General features: G+C 38.5%; 1 protein-coding gene across 1 annotated transcript in view; it reads right to left on the bottom strand.

Moving 5' to 3' along the window:
• FREM1 (FRAS1 related extracellular matrix 1) overlaps positions 1–22,293 on the bottom strand; it is a 93,109-nt gene that overhangs the window by 20,000 nt on the left and 50,816 nt on the right. The window contains exons 21-27 of the mRNA XM_070938594.1: positions 18,011–18,152; positions 16,137–16,332; positions 15,258–15,522; positions 9,335–9,749; positions 8,739–8,940; positions 5,791–5,935; positions 1,373–1,502 (exon numbers count right to left, since the gene is read on the bottom strand). Coding sequence (XP_070794695.1) covers positions 1,373–1,502; positions 5,791–5,935; positions 8,739–8,940; positions 9,335–9,749; positions 15,258–15,522; positions 16,137–16,332; positions 18,011–18,152 — 1,495 coding nt within the window. The remainder of the gene's footprint in view (positions 1–1,372; positions 1,503–5,790; positions 5,936–8,738; positions 8,941–9,334; positions 9,750–15,257; positions 15,523–16,136; positions 16,333–18,010; positions 18,153–22,293) is intronic.

Genomic DNA, 22,293 nt, shown 5'->3' with positions numbered 1-22,293 from the left:
GCACATAGACAAAATGTAGGTTTTGTATTGCATTTTGGTTAATAGACTCTAATCTCCCAAGATATGATCTCCTTGATGTGGTGGGAGCAGTGAGTTACTTCAGTGATCCTAACACAAATGCAAGCGGAAGCAGTAGGTTGTGATAGGGTCACTCTTTCCAATGTTAAAAAAGAAGGTGGCAGTCTAAGAGTAATATACAATGGGGTAAAGGCAGATGTAGGGCACCAAACTTCCTGACACAGAGAACATGAAACTTAAATGCAGATGAAGGCAATGGCCAAGGACATCTGCAATATGCAAAAATAGATATGAACTATATGGGTATGGCTGAAGAGGAGATTCTCAAGTTAAAGGAGGAGATGAAATGAACACACAAAACCCACCAGGAAATCTAGTCACTGATGGTAGCAGAATTAAAATCATCAACACGCATCTGAAATGTAATATATTGGATGTTTTAGGAATAAATGCACAGGTCTAGAATGAGCACTTTAAATCAGATCTTACCTTGTATATGTGATAGTAATATGGATACTGCAAAAGGGCATTGCTATGAATGTGCTTGGCTCTAATCCAATTATGATAATATATATTAGAATGAGTGGATTTCCATCAACATCTATGTTATAGAAATATATGTAGCTATTCCAGGGGTGGGTTCTAAAATTTTTTACTACTGGTTCTGTGGGCGTGGTTTATTTTGTGGGCATGGCTTGATGGTCATGTGACAGTTCTTTAGGATTTAGCAGAGGTACTGATCTACTAGGCTTTTAACTGCTTGCAGACCTGTACCAGTCTACCCATTTATTTTTGAAGGCACTGGTCTACTCATTTATTTTTGCAGGCACTGGTCTACTCATTTATTTTTGGAGGCACCGGTCTACCAGCACACTGCCTTTTAACACTGATCAGCTGTAGGGTGGCCCTTTGAAGCCCCGCGGCAAGAGTTTAAACATCTTTTTTCCTTCTAGCAGATCAGCTGGGACTTAGGAGGCAGCAATAGATTGGGGGTGGGGCCAAATAAAAGGTAAGAATAATACGTGGGGGGGGGACAGGGGAGCAGAACTGGTTCGGTGATGTCATATGTCACCACTACCGGCTTGGTGGAACCAGGCTGAACCGGGAGGAACCCACCACTGAGCTATTCCAATGCAACGAAAAAAAAGGCATTGAGGAATTATATGGTAAATTCAAGAGATATTAGAAGCAAAATAGGAAAAAAGGATACAACACCAATAACTAATGGTTTGAAGGTAAAAGTTGGTATTTTTGGACTTTAACTCCCAGAATACCCCAGTCAGCAGACATATTGTTAATTTGCATGTCCTTAATTTGTGTGTCCTAAATACAATGATCCTTTGTGATCAATTACCTTCATTGCCACAAAAGCAGAATCTCCCTTGTATCCTGATCGGGTGATTTTTAAAGATAGCATCTCCTCATTTTCACACAGTTCATACACACCCTGCTGCAGTTCAATTTTAGACCATTTTAGTTCTAACCTATTGAAAAAGAGAGGAAGAAAACATAACAAGGAAATCTCATAAAAATCCCCCCTCCCCCCCAAAAAATCCCTGGTTTGTCTCTTTATTGTTAATGGAAATTTATTTTTTCTAGCTGTTTGTCACTGTTTTAAAGAGAAGAGTTGTTTTAAGAGAGGTAAGCAGTTGATCTGATCAAAATTAAGCCTCGCTTGTGTTTTTATCTATAGTTTTATACCTGAATCACAACTATGTAGAAAGCAAAAGAGCTTTTGCCTGGACTGATGACAGCTATTTCTCAGATTTTTTTAAAATGGCCAGGGGGGCTTTTTATCAGGTTCGCCTGATACGCCAGTTGCGCCCCTTTCTAGATCGGGACTCCCTACGCACAGTCACTCAGGCACTCGTCACTTCCCGCCTGGACTACTGCAACGCTCTCTACATGGGGCTCCCCCTGGGGTGCACCCGGAGGCTCCAGCTGGTCCAGAACGTGGCCGCGTGGGGGATTATGGGGGTGATGAGGCGCTCCCATGTGACACCTCTCCTGCGCGAGCTGCACTGGCTCCCGGTGGTCTTCCGGGTGCGCTTCAAGGTGTTGGTGACCACCTTTAAAGCGCTCCATGGCTTAGGGCCGGGGTACTTACGAGACCGCCTTCTGCCACCAATAGCCTCCCATCGGCCAGTACGCTCGCACAGAGTGGGCCTCCTCAGGGTGCCGTCCATCAGACAATGTTTCCCCCAGGGGGAGAGCCTTCTCTGTGGCGGCGCCCACCCTCTGGAACAACCTCCCCCCAGAGATACGTACAATAACAGACCTCCGGATTTTTCGTCGGGCCCTGAAAACCTATTTATTTCAACTAGCTGGGCTGGCTTGAGTTAAATTTTAAATTGATTTTAAATTGGGTTGTTTTAATTTACGGCCAAAATATTTAATTATTTTAAATATGTTCTGTTTTTTACTTTGGCTGTTCACAGCCCTGTGTCCTATTTGGAGAAGGGAGGTATAGAAATGGAAACAAACAAATAAATAAATAAATAAATTATTGATTTAATGCACATGCAAATAGAAATGATTTGATCTCTGGCTTGCAAATTTATATAGTAGGACATAGGAACAAGCTAGAAGGCTTTCCCTAATCTGGTGTTAGTTTGACAGATATTGAAAAAGACAAACAAGCAAAGGTTCAGTGAGAGTAACAGAGCAAAATGAAAAGCCAGTTTGGTACAGTGGTAAAGGTGATTGTCTAGAAACTAGGAGACTGTGAGTTCTAGTCCCACCTTAGGCATGAAAGCCAGCTAGGTGATTTTGAGCCAGTCACTCACTTTCAGCCCAACCCACCACACAGGCTTGTTGTCGTGATGAAAAGTAGGAAGAAGGAGCTTTATGGTATGTTCATGGCCTTGAGTTACTTATAAAGCAATAAATGTGAGGTAAAAATCCAGTAAGATGGAGATACATTACAAAGGGCAGAGTAATAGGGCATGCTCAGTGAGTTTCGTTTTTCTTTTTTAAAGTTACAAAATAATTCTCCTTCTGTTCCCATCTATAATTTCATTTAATAATCTCTACAATTCTGCAAGAACAACTACAATTTTGTAAAAAAAAAAAAAGAGCACCTTTGGGACAACCATGATCTGGGTGACTGAGAATCTCCATAGGCATTTATACTGGACAACTGTCACTGTGATTTAAGTCTAATCTATCACACAATGTGACCATAAGAAGAAAACAGCAAAAAAGAAACCAATATCTCATTTTTATTGGATTTTGCTTTTTTTGACTAAGGACAGAATACAGATGATGGAGATACATGTTATATTTAAGTATCCTCATTAAATATAATGAGAGTGAAATCCACATGCTGTAGACTTTACGGCAGCAACAATCAGCCCTTGGGCAAAGACCCAATGTCATCAACCTCCCTTCTCAAAGTGACATTGTCTTCTCTCTAATGAAGTACTCAGCAGACTGCAGAAAGCCAAGGAAAAGCCAACAGGCCTTCATGCCTAGTATAAGAATGCTACATACAAACCTGGAGGGAGGAGGAGTGAGAGAAAGAGAAATAATTTTTACCCTCATATTAAGGCTGCAACCTGAACCACTTGTCCATTCTACATCTAGCAAATCGGACGATTTCAGAAATTCAGTGGGAAAGTAACACAGTACCTTCTTTTTAAAAATAAATATAATTAATGCTGGAAAAGAGGTAAAACAGCACTGTTTTCATTCCATGGTGTTCCTTTTTGCGCTCAAAACCAAAATAGCAAAGAAATACACAGCAGAGAGGTTTCGGTTAAAGCCACCTATTTTGTCCCTCCAGGGAATCTGATCCAATTATATTAAAAGTAACACCCTACAGAACTTTCCACATATTATTTTAAACTTTAACAAGCCCAAAAAGAAAACTAGTCATACTAAGCAGGATTTTAAAAAGAGTCTGCTACTTTTCATTGAAAAGTATAGGCTTTGTGAAATACTACTGCTTGCTTTATCAGATTCTTGGAGTAGCTAAAACTGAGCTACACCCGTTTAGTCACTCTGTGCATTTGATGAAGTGAACTATAGATTCAAACAATATTACAGGGCTACTTCTTGTCCATCACTTCTGCTGTAAATAGAAGAATGCAAATGGGGTACCTTTAAATGACACTGGTACATTTCCAAAATATACTGTTTCTACCTTCGAAGACATCATTTTATGCGGTATGCAGATTTTAGTGCTAGATAAAAGACAGAGCATGTGCTGACAGCTGTTATTGCAACACTGTTGAGAAAAAGGTCAGGTTTTGGGGAAGCTTTCAAAATATAATTACACTCTTGTCATTTTGAAAAATCTTACTAAGGATTGTTGCATAGATTTGCGACATGTTAATATCCCAGAACTAGAGTGACCTCTAGCTGTCAGAAAAGCACATCAAAAGGTAGCTTTCCCCATTTCCAAATGGAAGTGTACTTTAGTGAGTAATTTACAGCAAAATTTCCCCTCACAAATAGAAACGCCTTTTATCAGTGTCATCATTAATGTTGTGCTGTCCTGCATCACAATGAGCATAATGCTTGTCAATCCTTCACTAAGAAAACAGACTGAAAAAATGTGTCTACTTTTCCCCAATTCAATGCATATTTATGAGAGAAAGAGATGATTGCTTTGAGTTTAGGCAATGAATTGTCCTCAGAGCTCCTAAGATTGGGGAGAAAGAGACACTTCCCCCCCACAATAAGCTTTCAACCCTACATATTGAGGAAAGAGGAGGCCTTATGCCACTCAGAACAACTCGCAACACAGAAGCTGCAGCAGAATTTCCTGAAGAAAACCTGGGAAAATAAGGTTCAAGTTGGGTGAAATCTACTTACCTTCCCTACCAGTTCGGAAGTGCACATGTATGCTTGGACCCTCTGCGCATGCGCAGAGGGTAAAAAACAGGTTACTTCCTGGTTAAAACCAGGAAGTAATGGCGTCCGGGTGGGTGGGCGGAGCCTTGCGCTGCTGCTGCTACCAGTTCTCCAAACCACCCGCCACCGCCGCTACCGGTTTGCCCGAATTGGTGCAAACCGGTAGCATTTCACCCCTGGTTCAAGTGCATTCCTGTCTCTATGCAGTACCTAATCAAAATGCAGAGGATTGTCTATAACAAAACATAGGAGACAAATTGAAGAACAATACTTGAGTGACATAGGCTGGAAAGCTCTGCTTTCAATTCAGACCATGAAAGTAGGCAGGAAGTGAATAGAAAGCAATATTTATTCCTGCCAACCCAGAAGCTGTTAGTGGTCCATACTCATCATTTGGGGTCCCTAGCAGGGCAGATACACCCTAATCTGTGCAATAGGAACTTCTCAGCCTGAATTTCACCTCTGCCAGGATATCTTGAATTTAGCTTTGCCTAACTTTATGCCTGAGGATAATGATTAAGTTCATATATCCTATTAAGCCATAAACCCAACTGCTCGGTTCACATTGCATTAAGCCAAACCAAGTTAACAACATTATGCCTTAATGCAATGGGTAAATCCAGGCAAAGCATATTGGTGCACTGTGAAATCTAAATGGATTTGAAGTATTACTATCATTTAAGAGTCAACATGGCAGCAATTTCCTGGACAAAAAGCTTTCTTTCAATAAAACAGTGACATAATTTTTTTTAAAAAGTCACTGCTTCGGTAGTGGATTTTGCAGTATCAACCCGTAAGGCCCAACAATTCCATTAGTTTAGTTTCAAAGCTGTTTATACAGGCTCTGACTTAAGGAAGCAAACAGCAATTATTGGGAATGATGTAAGCATTTAGAGGAAGGAAATCTTAACTTACATCTGGGGGAGGGCAGAATGTCCTTCAGGATCCGCAACCTGAAATTCCAGATCATCTGAATTCTCCTCCCAGTAAGGATCAATGACATAAAATATTATTTTGCTATTTAAATCTTTCTGGCTGAATTGTTCTTGAATACTTTCTCCTGATAAAATAAAGAAGATTATAGAAAAATCAAAATGTTCTTTAAAAACAGTTGTGTCCATGTTTATCTAGACCAAATGTTTATCAAACATTTTCAAGCTGTGGAAATTGCTAGTTAAAAGACAAAAATCAAAACAAATCCCAGAAACCATGATCAAAAGACTAAAGTATTCTGATAGAAAATTGCTTTCCCCCCACTCACCCTAGTCACTTACGGAACATAGGCTTCCACAGTTTGAACAACCCTGGTGCAATCAATTTTTAGAGATAACAATTTTTATTTGGTTAGGTAATGAAAAATCACTGAAAAATGTGGTGTGGCTACCAATGTATAAGAAAGAAATACAGTTCACTAGGTAGGATGGGGTTACATTGTTGTTTATTTAATGTCAATGGCAGAAAATAATGGTTTAAATGGTTTGATCAGTTTTTTGATTACTTCTTTCAAATTGGAAGGAGTTAGCCTAGATGTTTTGTCTCAAAACACCAAAAAATCTCCTGATATACTCTATATATGCACAGTTGTACAATTCACTTCACGCTTTGTTTCCACCAGCACAGAGAGCAATGGTAGCACATTTAATCCTGTATAGCCATCATCCAACTTTGTGGTATGTAATACAAACTTATGAATGATCATGTATATATAAGTCATATAGATGTTTGGGAATACAGGTAATCCTCAGTTAATGATGGTAATTGGAGTTTCCATTGCTAAGCCATGCAGTCATAAAGCATGACATCATGTGACCACATTGCTCAGTAACAGCAGTCCCTATTGCTGTCATTAAGTGAGGATGCTGGGTCATCAAGCATGGACCTCCTCATGGTTTTCTATAAGCAAAGTCAACAGCCTTGGTAGTACAGTGGTTTAAGGCACCCTGTTATTAAGCTGGTTATTAAGACCAGCTGCCTGCAATTACTGCAGGGTTCGAATCTCGCCAAGGCTCAAGGTTGACTCAGCCTTCCATCCTTTCTAAGGTAGGTGAAATGAGGACCCAGTTTGTGGGGGCAATAAGCTGACTTTGTATAAATATACAAAAGTATGAAGGCTATTGCTGAGCACATTGTAAGCCGCCCTGAGTCTCTGGAGAAGGGCGGCATATAAATCAAAATTAAAAAAAAAAAAAACAAGCAAAAAAAAAAACAGAGAAGCCAGGAGGAAGTTGCAAGTCCCAGGCTGACGGGCAGGTACATGGCTGCTATGGTGAACCGCAAGTGTGTCAGATGTAGAATCAGCACTCCAGAGGAGGAGAGGGCATGCAAGCTGTTGCCATAACCCAGCACAAGGTGCTCTGAAGGGCAGGAAGGCATGAAAACAGCTGTCTCAGACTAGCAAAACCACTGCCAGAGCAGGAATGGCTGCTGCTAAGGGTGGTAAAGTGTATAAAAGGCTGCTACAGCCCAATACAAGCATAGCCAGACTGGGGTGGCTGCTACTGGAGGTGGGAGGGAGCAACTTGCAGGAATGTCACACAGCCTTCTTTGCCGGCTTCTCCGTTAACTTTGCTTATGAGAGGCTGGCAGAGAAAGTCACAAATGGCAATCACATGATCACCAGACACTGCAACCATTGTAAGTGCAATCTGGTTGCCAATCACCTGGATCATAATCATGTTAATTGCAGAGGTGCTGGGATGGGCAAATATTTGAGGAGCAGTTATAAATACTGCTCGTTTGGCATTGTCATAACTTTGAACTGTTGCTGCTGCTCTGTAACTAAGGACTACCTGTAGAAAGACTTTTGCAAGACCTCTCAAAATAGTTTCCAAGGAATTGACCAAAGTTTCCCCAAAGCCACAGAAAGGCAGGAACCCTATGATTGCTCAGCCTGGCAGAAGTAGGAACTGTTATGATCAAATCTGTCCTGCCTTCCCAGATTTGCCTCTTTGCTTCTACTGGATCTCCACCAATCCCATTGCTAGTGCTACCACCGCTGCTGTCGAAGGAGGTTCTTTCCAGTAAACATGAACAACAAATATGGAACAGACAAAGGGACCAGGAGAATCAATAGGGAAAGGCAAGCATGTAGGGGAAATTGGCTCTAATTTATAAGACATATCGTCAATTTACAAAATAGGACAGAGTCATAGAGGAAAAAAAGCCCACCAAGTATTTTTTAAAAATCTAAATAGATACACAACTTGGAGCTATATGTTTCTGTAGAATCTCAACTATATTTTACTCACAAAGTTGTCTAATTTTTTCATATTCCATAATAAATCTGCAATGAATACTCCCAGACTTGGCTTTTGTAGTGATATTACTACTCATTTGAAGAATGTTATTGGCATCTAGAAGCAATCCTCCAATTCTAACTTTTCCCAGGCTTCCTCTGTCTTTCTTCTTCTCACAATACATCAGTTATGTAAAAAGAACTGGAAGAATGGTGAAATGATTTTTAATTAGTCACAGTAAGACTACCCTTCTGGGAAGGGAAATAATGTTAACCTTCTGGGAAGGAATAAGATAGCCAGTTAGGTCCAGTGGTTAAGGTACCAGGCTTGAAACCAGGAAACTGTGAGTTCTGGTCCCGCTTTAGGCATGAAAGATGGTTGGGTGATTTTGGGCCAGTCACTCTCTCGCAGCCCTGCACAGTGCATACCTTCCAGAATTGTTGTTGTGGGGACAATACAGTAGGATGTAAAAGGAGCACTGGGTATGTTTGCCACCTTGAGTTATTTATATTTAAAAAATTAAAAACATTTTAAAAATCTTACATCCTTAATGAAATGTAAGCTGTAATAATCATAAGATTTGTTACATAAGACAGGTTAGGACACAAGGTTATTAGGACACAATACCTGTTGTTACATTTTGCAAGTAACCATACTGAGGTCCTCGTAAAATTTTAAAAACAATTTGATCATCTTCAGTATCGCAATCTGATGCTTTCAAGGATCGCGTTGTAATGTAAATTCCATAGTTGCCATTGCGCAAAAGTTCCACATCTGAAACTGGATGAAGATGAATAATTTCTGGGGCTGTGTTTACTGGACTATCCACCTGTAAAGAAAAAATAATTTCTATTACTGGTCAAAGATTAGATAGTAATGAAAGTAATGTGTAACTTCTACTTTGTGAAACTGAACACACTTGTATAATCAAAATCAACATCCATGCTGTGAACTGGACTTAATATCATATGGAGAGCCAGGCACACATAATCCAAATTATATTTGAAGGTTCTGAAATATCTGCATGCACTGGAGAGAAAACATACTGAAATGAATTTTGTTCTATTTTAAAGATAAGCATACTCAGTCTTGGTATCCCTTGACTGCTTCAGGCTGCATTATAATATTATTAAATAAATAATGCAAATATCTTATGTTTGCACACTTTCTGTATATTGAATTAAGTTTGTACAGATGAATGTAGGCATTTATGTAGAACTTGCCTGAATAATAAACGGCAAGGGATCTACTTGCAGCTTGTTGTTTACAAGAAATCCTTGATTTACTCCATCTGTTGCCATAAATGAAAACCTGTCCATCTGAGAACCATCTCCTCCATGTCTGTAGGCTACATTCAGATTGTCCACATCTTGTTGGCTGAAGTTTTGCCGCCATAATCCAGTTTCCCTGTTATAGAGTTGACCGTATTGTGGGAACTGTGTTAGGAGAAAAGAAAGATTTTGTGGTGGTGTATCTGGGTCTGAAAGTTGGAGAACATCTGGAGAAAGAACTGCCGTGCTGCCTTTGAACAGTCTCAGGCCCTTGTTCTTGACCACGCTGGGTAAAGCTCGATCCACTGTCTCCAAGATGATCTTAAATTCTCCATGTTTAGTTCTTAGCCCATTGCTGATGATGAATCTGGCAAAAAGAGGCAAGGCATCCTTCAGCATGTGTTCTTGTTGCACCATCTACTGAAATGAAACAGACACCTTTACTGAAGAGCTTATCTCTTACTACCTATGAGAAAAATTAAGTCCCAATTTCTGATCAAATGGCTCTTGTGGCACGTTTCAAGCCTCTGAAAAGGCACAACGTTCAAAATTCCATTCTAGAAACTGACTACACATTGTGGAAATGGGCTACAATGGTTTAGAAGTTTTACTAATAATTTTAATAAAGGTAAAGGAGTTCCTGCGGATTTTACTCTACTAGACGTTACCCACTACAGGGGGTGGTGCTCATCTCCATTTCAAGGCCATTGAACCAGCGGTATCCAAAGACATTTCCACGGTCATGTGGCCAGCGTGATGTCACAGAACACTGTTATCTTCCTACCAAAGTGGTATCGATCTATCTACCCACATTTGCATGTTTTCGAATTGCTAGGTTGGCGAGGAAGAACACTCACTCCATCGCATGGTGCTCAAGTCTTGAATCTGGGCTGCTAGCTTTCCAGCCAACAAATCCAAGCGTCTTAACCGCTGAGCCACAGCACTGCCCAATAATTTTAGTAAATTACTAAATATTTTATTTATCACATTTTATTAAACATTTTATTTAGCATGTTTCATATTATTAGGTTGCCTTCCGACTGTTCAAAATAAAATTCATGGAACTATTTCATAAACATTTGATTCTTGGTTTTTAGTTATACAATGTATTTGACCAATTTAACACCGCAAAACTCTATTGAAAAATCAAAATGTCTTCCCTGAGCATTAATAAAATAACAGTTCTTTAGTTGTCTATGAAGCTGGTTCCAACTAAGGGCAGAGAAAATGTATTTATATTCCCACTTGAATGAACATTGACCTAACTTCATGTTTTCCAACCAATATTGAATTGCAACCTTCCTATTCAAAATCCACACTTTTGCATATTCTTCAATATAGTTTGTCAATTTTAAAAAAATAGGAAAAAGTATTTTTAGGAAAATAATAAATCTGCACATATTCATTAAAGTAATTTACAAAAATGGATTAAAACAAAAACATTTGTAAAGTTTCAAATACTGTACATTCAGTGCATACACAATACGTACAATGCAAAGGTTTGTAGAAATATATACTGCTCAAAAAAATAAAGGGAACACAAGAAGAAGACATCCGAGATCTGAATGAATGAAATAGCCTTATTAAATATTTTGTTCTTTACATACAGTAGTTTATACACTGCTCAAACAACTAAAGGGAACACAAAACTACTGTATGTAACGAACAAAGTATTTAATAAAGCTATTTCATTCATTCAGATCTCGGATGTCTTCTGCTTGTGTTCCCTTTATTTTTTTGAACAGTGTATATTCAAGTACATATAACATTTAATGCAGGTTTTTAAAAATACTAACATTTGATGAAACAACAGATTCCCCAAAGTAAGACAAAGAGAAATCAGAATTGACATTTATTTAAATAAATAAATACATTTCATTTTTATAACAACAAAAATAAGAAAACCCATTAGATGTGTTAATTCTAAATCTACTGTAGATATATTGTTGATTCTAAATTCAAGCACTGGTACATTTAGCTCACTACAACAGAATCAAAGTGCCAAGAAATCATCATATCACAAGCATAAGCTATGCATAAAATGATAAATATTTGAAAACTATAATTCAAATGTCTTTCTTCGTCTGAAGGCCTGTCCTTGAACACCTGCGTCATGAATATGTCAATACATTAGGTTTATATGCCTGCAGTTTAGTGCCTCCATTAATAGAATTCGGGATCTATTGATGAGAGGAGTAATACTGATATCAAAGCTACTGGCACTTTTACTGCTGCTTAAGAATTGACCAACTTGTGTGTAGGCTCTGTGCCATCAAACAGCAGCTGCCTACACTGACCTAGTATTTGTGCCAAGAGGAAAACTGATTCTCTGTAATCAGTTTAGTTACACCAGATTTTCATCCAGAATAACAAAGATTATAAGCATATTTTGGGGGTTTCAGAGCTAAGACATCAACACAAAGTAGATAAAATGTTCTAATTCACTGACAATGGCCTTCTGATTGAAGGTATCCTTAGTTGTTTCAGAAGACAACAGGAACTGGCTAACTTTGTTTGGCCTAGAAAACTAAACAGGATGAGGCCTGGTTAGGAACTTCATGAGAACTCCAGAGAAAGAGAAGTAAAAAAAAAAAAAAAGCAAAAACATAAAAGAGAAATAGCAAACCATTCTCACATTGCTGCCAAAAAAATTTGAAAGACATATCAATGATGTCATGAAAAATTTATCTCTGATCTGCTTCAACTCCTGCTTAAAATTAAAGAACTATAAGAAGGCAAAACAGAAGTGCCCCTATAATAACTCCAGGAATGTATATTATTCCACAAGATCATTCTGTCTGGTGAGATGCATTTCTGTTGACACAAGTTCTCTCTATATAAACTTTGGAATTTCTGCTGCCTTCATGTCTATTGGATTAAAACCAGCCAGAAGAATAAAAATATTAATATTAAATTATTCTTTGAAAAGGTCAACAAAGTTGCTGGGTTCAAGCCGAAGATTTAGTGAACAGTTTAGATATGAGACTAGATGAAGAGCTTTGCTATTTTGATAGATTAATAAATACCATGCAAACAACATGCATTGTTAGATTGTTCGAGACAACAAGGTTGTTCATTTTGAAGGGAAGTGCTGAGTTCCTATCCCCCCACATGCTGTTTATTTCATGCTAAGTCTTCTCCGTGTGTCCCCCTGGAATAGGGAACAGCCAACCTTCTCATAATTCTGATGAGATTTAGGAAAAATAACTCTCCAGCTTAGTTGGGAAGGCAAGTTGCATGGTCTGATTTCACCATTATCATGCTTTTGGAGTTCATGGCAAGTGAGTTGGCTACAGAACTTGCCATCTGCCGTGGTATTTACGACAGAAAAATGGAATCAGCTATGGTGCCAGCTCATTACAAAACTGATCCACCGTGTCAAAATGGAGGACATTAGCATCTTCTTTTAGCATCCTGCTGCCAGCATCTGATGTCAGATTGCTAATCACTTGAAGTCATCTGTCCCAAACAAGCACTGCCAAATCCTTCTTCCAGGCCAGCAGCAACAGACAATGCTGTAAGTTTATGATGGAATAAAGTGCCTTAACGGACGGTAAAAATCTGATCATTTAATCCCCCCCATTTAATTAAATATCACCAGCTCTTGGTGTTTTAGTTTTTAATAATCCATCGTAGTATTTATATTTCACCGTATAACCAAATACCTTGCCAACTTCTAGCAGGCAAGAACATAATTTACAGTGATTAAAATGGAACACATATCTTCCTTTTCCTTAAAATTATTTTGTCAAAATTAAACTGGCCTGGATTTTAATAAACTGGGCATAAAATCTAGATGATATGTCACTACAATTTAACTATAAGCATATATCTATCCCTATCTGTGGTCAGTATGGAACCCATTTCAGTATTCGAGCAAACAAATGTAATATCTACTATTTCAATTAAATGGGTATTTAATTGGCATTTTGAATCTGGATCAGAGTAGGTTTACTACTACTTTAATTAATTAAAAAGAGAAAAATCACAAATGAGGAGAGCAAACTTATACCAAACTGTTAATAGATACAGATTTGTTTTATTCAATAGCTGCCATGCTTTTTAATCAGCTAGGCAATGAGATACACAATTGCAAATATATTAGAATATCTTAGAGCATATTAATGAAAATATGTCTCGCAACAATGTAAAAACAATTTTAGCATTTCGGAAATGTCATCTTAATTGTATCACCTGAATTAAGGTGCAACAGCATTTAACAAGGGTCAATTCTGAAGTTAAAAAAAGGCTACTATTATTTGAGCAATTTTATTCCTTTTTTATATTTATGTCACCTTCCTTTCCTAATGGCCCTTGTAAGAAGCTAGCAGAGTCTTGCCCTCTTAAATATCATCAGAATAGAAAAGAAAGTAGAAGCTGCTCTTAAAAGTCACAGGAAGAGACCTGTAGGAAACATACAATGTCTAGGCTCAGGAAAACTCAAACTTAAGTTACCTAGGTATAGCCAAGAAGGCTGATGAATAGGGAGAATGTTTATTAGAAGAAGGCAAATAATAAGAAGCAAGAATAGAGGGAAAATATGAATGTTCCAAAGAAATGCTTCCCCAGCTTTAAACATTCAAAGTATATATTCAAAACTCATTTACACTCATGTTTGATTTACATTTGAACATTTGTGCATTTCATTTGCCCTCAACAGCTCATTTCATGAATTGGAGCTAATCTTTGTTCATTTAAATATACTTAAGAGTATAGGCTGGCTTCAAGGATAGCAAACTACTCCATATAGCTTACACCAGTGACAATAATAGAACATCGAATTTAAATTAACCTCAGAATGAATAACCAATAAAAGGCAGCAGTAAAATTAAAACAACTTTAGATGTTTAGCTCAGTCACAAGTTAAAACAATTCCATTTAATAGCCAAGTAAAACTTTTAAGAAAAAGTAATCAACAATAATATGATTTCAAGGTTTTTGTAAAAGACTCAAAGGATTAGGCCAGCCAAAGGGGAATTCAGACAGGACAATCTGACTATGTCATTAAAATGCAAGATACTCCTCTTTTGTAAATGAACTGACACCAGCCCCAACATGAATTTCAGCAAACACACATTATATAGGGTGATAATCAGTCTGGTAGGTATAGGATTATAGTCGTTAACTTGTTATCCTTTGACTGTCAATTTAAAAAAATGGGGATTCAAATAGGGCTTTGGATTATTAATTTAAAGCGATATGGATGAAAGTGGTGCCACCTTTTAAGCTTTTGAAGATTAAGGCTGTAAACTTTTTTTCCTCAATGCAAACTCTCCTTCAAGCTAAACTCAACTCATGGTAATTTAACAGGTATTGCCATGTATTTTCTCTCATTGCCATTTTCCAGGATGTTTGCAGCTTCGCAGTTTAGCCTATAATACCTGCTTAACTTTCAAGCCCAGACTGGTGCTGCTGTCTGCCAAAAAAGCAATATATTAAACTGAGCTCGGAAATACATCAGCAATAAGAGCAACTGGTACAATGCAAAAGTGAGACTTTAATAGCTGAATTCTATATTTGCAGAACTGCCTATAAAGTATAGGACAATGAGTATTCAGCAGCTAGCTTATATATTCTTAAGCATCATTTTGTTCCAATATTGGACTCCCAGCTCCTATGAACCTCAGTTTATGGCAAAGGATTATGTGAGTTGTAGTCTAAAACGTTTGGTAGGCGCTAGCTGCTAGTCCAACATATCGCTTTGTCTATGGCTATAGAAAGATGACAGGAAAGCAATACAGAAAACTCATACTCTGCTGCTATGTAACAGTTGTTGGGATTTTTGCAACCCAGATCTGGAAATCCTCTGCTGCTTAACCAATTATACTTGCTAATTAAATACACTTTACATAAAATAAGACTCTTCTTTGCTTACCTGAATGTATCTTTAGGGGAAGATGCTTTATTACTGTGGACATAGCAGATTTTCTGCCCTGTTATATCCATTTGGCTGAAACTTGTAATGGAGATTCCAGGATAGCTGACATATTCTATCTGTCCATACTGTGGTGGAGAAGTAATCACATAGTGTAGCTCCTCTGGCTTCTTGGTACCATCAACCGCCAGGAGGACATCAGTCATCAGGAGACCTTTGTCACCCATCAACACAGTGAGCGGTCTCATAAACATTGCAATGTTTCCTATAAGACATTTGAAATATGGACCATCATCAAATATTTTGTATCAGCCTTTCTCAATATCATGAATCAGGTTGCAATTTTTATCACCCCCTCACCAGAACATAAAATTTGCTATATTCTGCCACACATTCAAATGCACAAGCCTTCTCCAATTTGATGCTTTCTAGATATCTTGGAGTACATCCTCTCTCCTCCTCCTCAATCAGGACAGTGTATCATCTTCTTTTAATGACCCCATAATCCCTTGTGGGCATTATGGGCAACTGAATGAAGCTAGCAGAGTGCTTAATGGCCAAATGCCCTTCCTGTTGCCAGTGCAGAGTTTTGTTCAGCAGATCTATTCTCATGTTGCCCAGAGAGAGAAATATCAGCCTCTACCTAGGATCGAACTTGCAGCCTCTTCGAGGCGAGAGCTCCACCTCTAGGCCACCGCACCACTCCAATCAGGATAGTGTATACTCTGCTAAATTTTATTGCACATACATATGTATTAGCTTTTCCCACTGGGGAGCATCCAGTTATACTACACTTCAACTCCCATCCTCTATATCCAGGGTAGTCATTCTCTTAAGTCAGTTTTGTATATACTATGTGAAGATCTAAAATAAAATTACCCTTTTCCACATCCTTAATAGCAACAGGAAAAACCACTTCTGGAGATCTGTTGCTTCCATCCCAAAGATGAAAGGAGAAGCTGTCTTCATTGTTTGATCCAAGAGTTCCAGTGTGTATATACCTTACAGCGTTCACGTCTATATTCTCCTGGGTGCATTTCATTCCTTTGTACAGTGTCAACCAATCATGACCTACCTAGGAAGGAAAATTGTATCATGACTTTGAGATAGTATGTTGTGTACTATTATTATCATGATCAGAGTATTATTATTAACATTTATATTCTGTCCATCTCCTAATAACTCTGGTATTATATTACTGATGCAGCTGTTAAAAAGATTTTACTATTGAACACAAGTTCTAAAACGAAATCCAATCTTCTTCAACTTGGTACTCATCCCATCAACAAGTCAGTCATCACACAAAATACTCACTCATCCTCTGGCTACTTAAATTTTCTCAAAAATCCACTTTTTCCCCTGACTGCTTTATACAGGTCTAGTTTTTATAATTGGTGACTACCATTCATATCAAAGTGGCAGCATTAAGAAATTCATTTGTAGGACATAAGTTACAGAAATGCCTGCTAAACATGCCGTACAGTTCAATAAGCATTGTGAAACTGATTATGGGATTGGTGTATGAAATTTCGAAGGCTAGGTTACGTACAATCAACCGAGTCAAAAATGTGGTAAGTGCCAAGGGTGGCGCAGTGATTAGAGTGCAGTACTGCAGCTACATCAGCTGACTGCTAGTTCAGCAGATCAGCGGATCAAATCTCACCGGCTCAAGGTTGACTCAGCCTTCCATCCTTCCGAGGTGGGTAAAATGAGGACCCAGATTGTTGGGGGCAATATGCTATTTAGTATACTGTCTTTGGTGTAAGCTGCCCCGAGTCCTCGGAGAGTGGGCGGCATAGAAATATGACTAATAAAAATAAATAAAATAAATAAATAAGGGTAAACTACAATCTCTACTTCTGCTAAGGTCTTGGAAGGCAGAAAAAGGCAAATTTCTCCTTTTAAAAAACACAATTTGTTTCAAAGGCATACAAAGTATTGATGATTCAACCCTGTCAGGTAACTGGAATAATATAAAAATAAGGTACAAGTTGAGCTGCAACTGTAATATCATTGGTTGCCAAATTTTCGTTGCTTTTCTAAGACTTCCCACTTCCCCCTAACTAAAACAGGGTGCCTTATACTTCCCTTCTATATACAGCAGCTACCATGCTTGTCCTGGTCCCTACGACTGCTGTGCCTCCTAGATTGAAGTGGCTCAGGTCAGAGCCTCTCCTGAATGTTTGAACTGAAACTCTTAGAATAGTTTCGGTTGAGAAAACAGGCCACATTCTTTGGCAGTGTATGCAGTGGTGGGTTACTACCAGTTTGCTCTGATTCGGTTTGAACTGGTAGCGGCGGCGGGATGCTTCACCCACCCACTCAGACATCATCAAAAACGCTTTGCGCATGGGCAGAAACTTCTGCGCATGTGCAGAAGTGCCGCACACTCACAAAGCAAACAAGCATACCCCAATAGCGAACGGTAGCGCCAGGATTTGAAGCCCACTACTGAGTGTATGACATTGTTCAGATTCAACATTAGAAGCATTTTGATCATAAATAAAATGATGATAAAGCTGTGATGGATTTTCAAAATTATCTCATACTCACGTTTCCAATATAAACAGGGAACCCTTCAATGGATTATATGAAATATCCACTGTAACTTATATTAGTCACTGCAGTGTGTTTCAGTCCCATGAGGGATATTTAAGAAATAGAAGGATTACATTCTCTCTTCCATTCTTAGCCAAGAGTTGAATCTCTTTTTCCAACACTTTGTTTGGTTTTGTTGAAAAGTAAAAACTGACCTTAAGCTGAAGATGTCCATTTTCTGGAACTCTCTCAAACAGATAATAAATTTGTTCCCGAGGAGTATCTTTATCTTCAGCTGACAAAACAGCACTAGATATTATCTGTGCTTCCCCCATATTCACCTCTATCTTACCCTTTCTACAACAGAGAAACAAAGATTCTTTGTAAGTGTGTTTAAAATGAAAATAATCACTGAAGTGTTCAAGACTCAAAAAATTCAAAAACAACCATATCTATGTATGGAGCGTATGCACCAAAGACAAATTCCTTGTACGTCCAATCACATTTGGCCTATAAACTATTCTATTCTATTCTATTCTATTCTATTCTATTCTATTCTATTCTATTCTATTCTATTCGCACAAAATTTCACTGCAAGCAGAGAAGGCTCTGTGGTATTGTAGTTCAATGATATATGCTAGATTTTAAATTATGAACTGATTTGGAAAGTTTTATGAAGACAAATAGAGGCATACTAAAGCGTGTCCTTTTCTCTTCCCTATGTGAGTTCTTTACAAATTACCACTTCAGTCCATTTAAACTAAAACACAGTTCTTATGATTTAAGAATGAAATTAATTAGAAAGCCATATTTCATATCTAGTGGATTCCTCAAATAATATTTTAAACAGATAGGATGTGAGGTTTTGTTGTTGTTGTTTTGCAACAGCGGCGAATATCTGTAGCTCGGGTGTAAAATGAGGGTGGAGGTTCATTCTCTGAGCTTGTGAGTTGGTTTCCAAATGTTTTGTTACCAGGCTAGGTAACATCTTCAGTGGAGTTTAGGGAATGTCTGTGTCTGTGTTCTTCTGCTTATACAGGCTTTGTGTGGTCAGTAGGTCTTGTGATGGGGAAGTCACGTCAGGTGAGGGTCACATCAGGTGAGGGTCTTGTGCTGGGTCAGGCGTGGGTGTGTCAAGTGAGGGTCTTGTAATGGGTCTTGTGATAGGGAGGTCAGGTTAGGTGAGGGTCACTGGGAGATGAATGTTGGTTGGAGGGGTTGCATGGGTTGGTTGAGGGCGGTTGATTTGAATTCTGAGGGGTTCATAGGCTGGTTGTAGTCGATGTGTCTGTTGATGGAATGACTTGTGGAATTCCAGGCCTCAATGAACTCAACATGTGCTACAGGCCAATAATTCTTGTAATGCTCCAATCAAATCGATGCTGTTTTGGCTGCCAGCTGGTGTTCATGTATTCTAATCAATGTGATATGATTGTCCCATGTAGAATTGGTTGCAACTGTCACAGTTAATTTTGTAAATTATATTGTTTCTTTCATCCTTCTACATCTTGTCTTCTTCTGGATAATTCCTGATGGAGTGTGGCTATGGGTTTGTGGGCTATTGCTATTCCTAGGGATTGGAGAATTCTGGCTGTCATTTTCGACACCCCTTTTTTTTGTATATACAAAATACTTCCTTCTGATGAGGTTTCATTGGCAACAGAAGTGTTGTGTTACTGCTCTTTTCCAGGAATTTTTTTTTTTTACTTTCCCATTTAATTTACTGCACAAGCCTATCAGAGATTTCCTGGTATTTCTCATTCAAGTAATTTGATTAAGTGCTGCCACATGGTATAAAAAAATAAACATCTTTGTGTACTTATGGGTCATAAGTACTTCTGTGAAAAGGCTTAATTTTGAGAACAAATCCATACATTTTGGCTGCTAGGAGTAATGATTATTTTCTAGCTCTAGCTTGAAAAAGCTTCCGAAAAGATTGATGGTGCAAACCTGTTCACAAAGTACTCCCAACCCCTTCAAGTCAACCTAATCAAGTGCAAAACTGCAACCATGTTCCTAGTAAGTGAGCTGCTAGCATGTCAAAAGGATTTTCTCTGTACCCAAGACAGAAACAAAATTGATGAAATTGTTCAGAGATGGAGATAAATACTGGGAAGACTTTTTTTTTTTACTGTTTTCTGTGTTTTAGTTTGCTGTTAAAAGATCAGGAGAGAAGCCAGTATGAAGATGGAAGTCCCACAGATATTACAAACAGAATGGGGCATTTTATGGCTCCTGAGCTTGAATAGCCTCCTGCATCTGTTGTCTTAGAAAAAAAACATATGTATCCTACACTAATTAGTCTTCAAGGAGCCACAGAATTTCCCATGTCTTGCCACATGTTGCTAGAGGTCTGCACCTTTATCCCTCTATTACATTAAGGCAGGATTGCACTGGCTACTGCTTTTCCAATGGGATTTTCCCAAGGCTGAAGCTTGCTTGGCAAAGCATTGTTGTTGGCCTGCAATCATAAAGAGGTAGATCATCCGATAAAATCGGATTATGACATTTATCATGGATGATCTCCATGAAATGAATGAAGGAGAGGGTAAGCCCTCCATTTCTGCTTCAGTTATTTGTTTGGGGGAAGGACAAGACTGTTTTTTAAAAGCTCCATCAAATGTACTGGAATGATGGCTCAAAGCTGTGCTCATAGGCAGACGCACCTAGACTAGCAGTTCCTCTACACCAGGGGTCCCCAAACTTGGCAGCTTGAAGACTTGTGGACTTCAGCTCCCAGAATTCTCCAGCCAATATAGCTGGCTGGAGAATTCTGGGAGCTGAAGTCCACAAGTCTTAAAGCTGCCAAGTTTGAAGACCTCTGCTCTACACACACATACACACACAAACACACACCAGCAACTGAAGCCTGCTGTTGTCAAATAAAAGTTCATCACTTCATATCTCTCTAGAAACTATGAGGTTGCTGCTCACGCTCAACATCACAAAAATATTGCACTGTAGCATTTGTCGTGCATCGTCTGAGCATCATTTGATAAATCTAATGTCATAAAAAAATTATATTCTTCCTCATTCAAGGGGAGATGCTTTCTACGTTGAGCCGCCTCAAAATTCTATCAGGTACTATTTCTAGTAACAGTATTCCTTTCCGGTCAGGGCCACTTTTCCAACTTATCTGGGGACTAGTATCATTTTATCTGTTGGGTTCAGTCTAGAAAATGCTTTTTTCTTTTCTCTGTATTCCTCTGCTGCTCGAAGAAAATGATGGGGAGATTGGCAAGAAAGGGACAGTAAAAGAACTCATTCATAATGAATGCTTAAAGGTACAGATTTAATGTTAGAAAGTCCCTTGAGGGCTTTTTAGGTGTTCTGATGGAACAGTCAACGTTAGTGCTGCAAAGGGTTTTTGCTGCCCTGTGAATTCATCCCAATTAACAAGGCTAAACATAAAGCACAGAGAACAGTTGGTGAATAGAATCTGAATTCCCTTTGGAATTCGGCAGAGAGTCATCTTAGCTTTCTAACAGATTTTTTTTTTTAATGCAGTATAGTCTGTGTCCATCTGTGTTAGCAGCGGAAGGACACCTGTTCTCCTTTCCCTCTTCTGTTTGTAGTGACCATGCCACATTATAAAAAGTAGAAGGCAGCTGGAGCAAGGATACAATGGGATCCTTTGTGCCTCTAGCAAGCACACAAGGAGGTTGCTTTGAAGTTTTTTTTTATAAAAATGCTGCTACCTCAAATTTCAAAGCACCCTCTTAGTGAACTTCCTAGAAATGCAAAAAGTTCCGTTGCTATCCTTTCTCTTGTGTTTTATAAAGGGCACCTTTTTCTTGTCAGGAGAATAATATAAGAGGTGTGGGGGGGAAGCTAACTCTGTGGAAGATCTCTCCTGAATGCTCTGGTTGTCTGACTCAACCTGGCATTATTCAAAATGCCCAATATATTCTCTTGCAAGGGAAAATTTGCACAACCCTTTCTTTCCATTCTCTTCTCCTGACGGTGATTTTGGGAACCTTCTGCATTTACTTCTGAAGGCATGAGTACAGGATTTTGAAGGTCTGTTGAGAAGTTTGTTTTGTATTCTCCCCAACAACTAATAGCATCTTTTTTCAAATAGGTTGAAGAATGATTGGTATAAATAGCAATATAAGTAGGTTTTGCCTCCTTGGATGAACAGAGGGGGGGAAAAATCTATTCTTGGGCCAAAGAATAGATTGACTAATAGGGAGTATGCTAATATTGTTATTGCTTTTTTATCACCTTCCTAAACCATCCAAACAATAATTTCATTGGAATCATATGTAACATTTGCTTGCATGTATACCATTAGAATATGCATATCCAAGATATGGATATGTGTGTGTGTGTGTGTGTGTGTGTGTCCTTTCAGAACTAGCTAACTTTTATCTCACTGTTCATTACACAATGTTCTTCAATGAAGAGGAATACTACATTGCTAGCGTTAATGGTGGCTATTTGCCAAAGATGAATTCTTTTAATCACAAATGTAGTCAGTGCTGAATCATTTGGTCTG

Source organism: Pituophis catenifer, unplaced genomic scaffold, assembly GCF_029215685.1.
Source record: "Pituophis catenifer annectens isolate HBS135680 unplaced genomic scaffold, rPitCat1.0.hap2 SCAF_2, whole genome shotgun sequence".
Taxonomy (NCBI): Eukaryota; Metazoa; Chordata; class Lepidosauria; order Squamata; family Colubridae; genus Pituophis; species Pituophis catenifer.
The sequence above is the reverse complement of the archived record's forward strand: the minus strand, read 5'-3'. Positions and strand labels throughout refer to the sequence as shown.